The sequence below is a fragment of the Morone saxatilis genome, unplaced genomic scaffold, assembly GCF_004916995.1.
Source record: "Morone saxatilis isolate NCDOM2014 unplaced genomic scaffold, NCSU_SB_2.0 Contig20, whole genome shotgun sequence".
Taxonomy (NCBI): Eukaryota; Metazoa; Chordata; class Actinopteri; family Moronidae; genus Morone; species Morone saxatilis.
Genome location: NW_023339763.1, coordinates 10,385,172 through 10,391,707, shown reverse-complemented (window position 1 = coordinate 10,391,707; position 6,536 = coordinate 10,385,172). Strand labels below are relative to the sequence as shown.

Below are 6,536 nucleotides of genomic sequence, written 5' to 3'. Positions count from 1 at the left end.
CTAGATAGACACACACACACACACTCACGTACATGTAATTCATTAGGTTGTCAGTCTGTCTGTCTTTCTGTTTGGGGACGTGGGCCATTCTGCTGCTCATGCTTTGGTTTCTCTCACTGTGATTGGCTGCACTGACTGCAGGCAGTGAGAGTGGCAGGAGTTCACCCTATTACAGTCAGCCAGAGCCTCGGTGTGCCACACCCACCACCACCACCACCTTCCAAGCCCCCAAGCATTTCCATGTGCCAGGTAGGCCGTCATCTCAAAACACTGACCCCCGACCTGTTTACTAACCCGAGTTTCCCCCATGTCACATAGAAGCCAACCCCGCCTCCAACTATTTATTTATACTGTAGCTCGTAGGTCATCATTTCAGACTCTGCTAACCATTAATCAATCAAATGTTTCTACAGTTTGATTTAGTGACCCTGACCCCCGTCCTGACCCCAGAACCACACTAGCTGCTCGCCTAAGAAAGACACAACCACATTCCCACTGAACTTTTAACCTGATTCTGTTCATTTGTCATTATTATAAGTGCTGAAGCAGTTAGTTGATCAACAGAAAATTTATGAAAAAATTGATTCTGGTAATTGATTCATTGTCATTTTTCAAGCAAAAATGCAAAACAATTTTTATTTTGAGCTTCTCAATTGTGAGGATTTGCTGTTCTTCTCTATTTTATATCATTGTTCATGGAATATCTTTGGGTTTAGGAGTGTTTGTCACTTCCACTATGGGAAGTAAGAAGAAGTAATAAATAGAATCATCAACAATGAAAATGAGTGTGATTTTTAGATGCCTAACAAGTTTCACATACCATCTAAGTGTATATATAATATATATATATTTTACTCTGATTCAGTGATTATCCATTATCATTTTAGTCTTCTGACATATTTTAATTTTAAAATCCATAAAAATGTACAGTATTTATCCTCCTTTTCAGTGTATTCCATTGGGGAGTCTTTATCTAATTTATCTCAGTGATCCGGAGCTCTTGTATAACATATGAGCACTTTAATCTAACAACTAATACCAGTTCATTTTATTGAAACATTCCATCAATCCTCCATTTTATCAAGCTAATGCCTCTCTCCTCCCTGAATGTTTCACTCTGTCTCTGTTCCCTTCACTTTTAAAAGGCCTTTACTCTTCAGTGCAAGCTGTGCATTTGGTTTCCCTCCATCATTCCCTCCTCCTGCCTTCAGCCCATTTCTCACTGCATGTTCCCTCTCTCCCGTTTTTCTGAGGCTGTTATTCTTTGCCAGCCCTGCAACAGAAACTCAGTATTTGGTGGATGCTTTTATCCAGAGTGCCTCGCAGTATCATGAGTGCATATAAATTTAGCGTGGATGCCCCATTGGGAGTCAAACCCCTTACTTTGGCAGGGTTAGTTGCACGCTTTGTGCAGTATCTAGAAGCAATGTTTGTTTTTTGTTGTATTTTTTTTTGTTGCTTTATTCGTTTTATTGCAGGTCATAACACAAACTATTTTTAAGTAAGTTTAATATGTTGTTGTGTTTTTACAGCATTCAAACCTGAATGATTCTACAGCACATTCCACCAAATGAGAGCTACAAAGTGCCACATGTTCCCTCAAGTTTCCTCTCCTCTATCTTTTTCCTTTGCCTCTCCATCCAGTCCTCTCTCCACCATTCAACTGCTCTCCTCCCTCTTCTTTATTCCTGTGCCATCTGCTGCTCTTTCCTGTAATAAGCCTGTGAATCTGTATTTATCAGCCTCTCTGCACGTCAGTCAGGTTGTCTGGATGCAAGGCACTGTCTCCACCATAGTAGTTTATTACCCGTGTTGTCAGCTTTACGGTTAAGGAGACTGCAAATGTACACAACTCATTTGGTGGGATGAGATGAATAAGGAAATCCAGATTACTCCTGTCTCCTCTCCTCTCAATCTCCCTCTCTATTCCCTTTACTTTCTGCACTTATTCTCTTGTCGTTTCTGTTCTCAGCTTCTGAGGAAACCAACATTTACAGGAAACCCCCCATCTATAAGAGACAAGGTTTGTCGGTTCCTCACAATGATGTGGTTTTATAGCTTTTGTTAGGCTGTCTACCTGTCAGCCAGTTGATTGTTGTGTACGTTGTCAATGCATTCCTAGTATGAAACATGCTTCTTTGACTTTGTCTGACTTAATGAATCAGTCAGAGGAAACATCTGTCTATTATCTGGTGTTTTCGATCACATTCAGTCCTCCTCTCCAGCTTCTCTCAAAGTATTCAAAGGAAGTGAAATTTCCTCTATAAGCCTGCACTGGCCAGTTTCAGAGTTTATGGAGTGCTACTGGATAATCTGAGACAGAGGATCACATTATAAGCTGTTTCAAATATTATCTCTAGAGTGTTGAGACTTGTTTAGGGCTGTAATGATTAATCAGTTAATCAGTGAGTCGTTTCACACCTAAAAACTACACACGAACTCAACCAAGTGACTCAAACAGAATTTGAAATTTTACATCTCAGTTACATTTAGTTACATTTCCTCCATGTACAGTCAACTTGACCCTTTTGTGACCCTGACTATTATGAGGAGGGAGACACCAATATGATCTGCATCATTATCAGCCCCAATACTGAACCTTTGAGGCCACAATGTGACAAGTACACATTAGTTTTTTAGTTTTTTGTTGCCTTTGTAAAATTCAGTGTTTCTGCTATTGTATCATAATGTTACATTCATTCAGTCACAGTGGGCCACCTGCTTTGTTTTTATGTCACCAAATATGGTACTAAATAAACTAAACTAAGGACCGCAGCCCCTAGTGGCCACATCACAGACGAGATTGCAAATTCAACTGGTGATTCAAGAGGTGATGTAAAACTGAGAGAAGCAGTGCCAAATACTGTAGGTGTGTGTAGGTGATCCATCAGTGCTCCGATGTCAGGTCCAACAGAGTTACAGTTCCTCAGAAACACCTCTGGATGATTTACGCTGAGCTACAAAGTGCTGACAAACCTCTCTCTCTTCTGTCTGAGCAGGCAATCTGTGTTCTGGGCTCTCTGGAAGAATTTGAATTTACAGCATGAATCATTTATAGAGCAGTTTTCATATTAAGGCAAAGCATCATAATCGTATCATATACTGTATATTTACTACCACAATGTGTGGTGCAGACTTTGTAGAGCAACTCAAGGGGGTGTTTGGTTATATTACCAGGAAGGACAACTGAGAAACATAGCGAGAGTTTGAGAATAGCAGATGTAGCAAACAAATGATTACACATGAATGATTTTGCCATATTTTAGCAGCTCCACATGCATGAATGATCTGATGCAGGCCAAAAATCTGTGCATGTTTTTCTTTTGGAGCCTTTTAATGCTTCTGTAATATCTGTTTTAGATGTAAAAATATTACCAGGATCAGGGTGTAGGAGGTTGCCTTGGCCCAAAAGATGTGCGCACTGAATCTGTTCTGCATGTTGATTATCAAACAATGATGAATTTATTTGTCCCTGTTAAATTAAGACTTAGATTTTTAAAAATGACCTGGTAATAAAAATCACAAATAGGGAACAGATTGCTCAGTTGGATTTTTGTGCCCAGTGTAATTTTGGACTAAACGTCACATTCATGCATCCACAGCATCAGTCAAAATATGACCTTTGCCTCATGTGACCAACTCACTCTTTTCACACTGTCTACTAAAAGTCATAACCCTTTCAACAGTTCTATTTCAGATATTACATTCTGTCATCTTCAAAAGGAAACCGCAAGCCAGTCTGCTGGTCTAACATTTCACCCTTCATACACAAATGAATCAACATTTGTTTTAATGTTCTTCACATATTTCACACCACTAACTACCTTCCTCCGTCCCTTATCAGCTTTGCTGCAATGCACCTTTGATAACTTTTGCTTGCTTACTGGAAGCTGTGAATCATATCCCATCCCATTTCCTCTGACCTCCTTTCGGTTCTCTGTTCCCTTGTTTGTTTTTGATGCCTCTCCTCCTCCCTCGCTCCTCCCTGCTGTGCCCTCCCCATTATGTAAGTAAATGCACTACTTTGTCCGTCTTGTTTCTCCTGCACACACACACAGAAAAGACACACGAAACCTCTCACACTCACATTGGTCGAACAGTCAAACATTTAAACTAATATACTAACTAACTGAGCCATTTTTGTGGATGTGGAAGGTGTTTTTTTTGCATTCTGCTACTCTTCCTCAATGGGTGACTTTTCCCTTCCCAGTTTAGTTAACACAAGCATGTAAATCAGCATATAATTGCACTGATATGATTTCTCTCTCTTTTTCTGGTCATCTTTCCCTCAGACATATCCGCCTCTCCAACAGCCAGTAAGAGTAAGACCAACGAGAACCTTGTCAATTCCAGTCGCCTCTCCACCTCCACCTGTAACAGCCTTTATCACCCGGACTCCAACTACTACCCATACACTGGCTCTCCAAAAGGTACTGCTCCCTCTCTGTCTGAAGCACACACTTCTGCACACGCAAGTGCTTAGAAACTTGTGTTTTCACCAAATGCAAGGTGCATTCACATCTAGGCCCCCTTTTATCTCCATCTCTGTCTCTAGTCTCGAGGGTGAGGAGGTTTTCGTCTGGAGGAGAGGAGGATGGATGGAATCATAATATAAACAGGGTAAGAAAGAAGGGCATTCTCCTTATTCCCCCTTTTATATTTTAACTGTCTTTTAATATTTAATGAGCTTCTTAATTAAATGCTTTTTTTTCAACCTCACCCACTGGACATGCTACAAAGTGATGCTCCTCTGCTCCTCTCTCCATCTTTTACTCCATATTTATCCTCTGTCTGTCTATACAACAACTATTGCCTTTACTGTCTCATCCTGCTGTTATTATCTATCAACCCATTCATCCATCCCACTCAAATAACTCTTATTACTCCATCTATCTGCCCATTTGTCCACCTTCTTTTCTGATCCACATCCTTCTACTCCCCTATGCTTTTCCTTCCTCCTTCACTCCCTACAGGGAATTGGCAGGATGATCCTCAAGGAGGAGATGAAGGCGCGGTCGGGTTGTCACGACAATGACCAGTGGGGGAGCAGACGCAGTTCCCGCTGTAGCAGCAAGGAGGCGCTGAACAATCTGGGATTCAGCTCCCTCAATGGCTGTAAGTCTGTGGTTGTGAGGGTGTGTTTGTTTTTGTCACCTCTTAAATCTGTCAGAAACGGCTCATATATATTTAGATTTACTACATTTACTACAGTTGCATATTTTACAATGTGTAACAGTTTCTTGGTCTGTTTATGTCTGTGTCCTATTGTTCAAGACAAAGTCATGCTAGCAGCTCTTTGTAGCTGTACTTAGGCACAGCAGTGCATTGAGTTAAGTGCTAATACATGTTAACATGCAGTTATAATGTTTACCACATTCAACATCTTAGTGTAGCTTGTTAACATGCTAACATTTGCCATTTAGAATTATATACATAGTACAGCTTAAATAGGAATGTCATTGAACTAAACTATCTGCAAAGTTGAGAGTTTGAGCAGATGATGACCTTTGGTCATCATGAATGTCACAGCAATTCATCAAATAGTTGTTGAGATATTTCAGTTTGCACCAAAGTAGAGTGATACTTATCCTATTTTTAGCAGCTTCATTCATCTTTAAGATTGTGGAAAGTTGTCAATATCAATTTCTCATACAATGGCACATGATGGTGCAGACTTAGGTCCATATTTTGAGCTTAAGACAATGATAATATAAAGCCACTGTGATTGATCTTTGCAAGTTGGTCTTCAAACTACAAAAATGTAATGTGTATATGATCTGTAAACACTGACATGGTCTTTACAGGGTGTTGTTGGGTTGAGACTGTTTAGGTTCAAGACTGCTGAGCGAGCCATAGTGGGGGAGAGTTTCCCACTTCTGTATTAATTCTTCCATTGATCCCATTCCTCATTGCATTCAGCACGTGTAGGGGCAAGACAAAGATGGAGAGACTCAGATAGAGAATGGAAGAGAGAGTGTTTAGGTGTAGGTCGAATGGGAATAAAAGAGAGGGTGTTATAACAGGAGAGACAGAGAGAGCGAACGAGATAGAGAGTGAATTAAATTTAAAAGAGAACGAAAGAAAGGGAGTGAGAAGCTAAAGCAATTTGGAGCTGTTCAGAGAAGATGTATGACATGAAGCCAAGAGGTAAATCAGGGTGAGAGAGCGGTGGAGAGAGAGGGAAATGAGCTATGTGCACAGGGAGGTCAGACAGAGAGAGGTGAGGATAATGTGGGTGTTCAGTGCTGCGTAATCACTGTGGGTTTATTGTGCCTGCTGTTATTATACAGATTAGAAAATACAGAGAGGTGTTTGCTTATCTATTCTTCAGAAGAGGCTAATTCCAAAATGGGCTGTCCACTGGTTGTGACATGAACATGAACTCTTCTAAATAATTGACCCTTGGTGAATTCATTTACTTTGGCAGTGTCGGTCTGTTGGCCCACCACTTAGGTCCAGACTGGAATATCTCAACAACTACTGGATGGATTGCCTTTTCTACAGACATTCATGTTCCCCAGAGGATTAATCCTACT

General features: G+C 40.6%; 1 protein-coding gene across 1 annotated transcript in view; it reads left to right on the top strand.

Annotated features, from left to right (window-relative positions):
* Positions 1–6,536, top strand: part of LOC118331759 (actin-binding LIM protein 3-like) — a 19,301-nt gene that overhangs the window by 6,619 nt on the left and 6,146 nt on the right. The window contains exons 8-12 of the mRNA XM_035666830.1: positions 142–249; positions 1,973–2,023; positions 4,293–4,430; positions 4,556–4,620; positions 4,974–5,115. Coding sequence (XP_035522723.1) covers positions 142–249; positions 1,973–2,023; positions 4,293–4,430; positions 4,556–4,620; positions 4,974–5,115 — 504 coding nt within the window. The remainder of the gene's footprint in view (positions 1–141; positions 250–1,972; positions 2,024–4,292; positions 4,431–4,555; positions 4,621–4,973; positions 5,116–6,536) is intronic.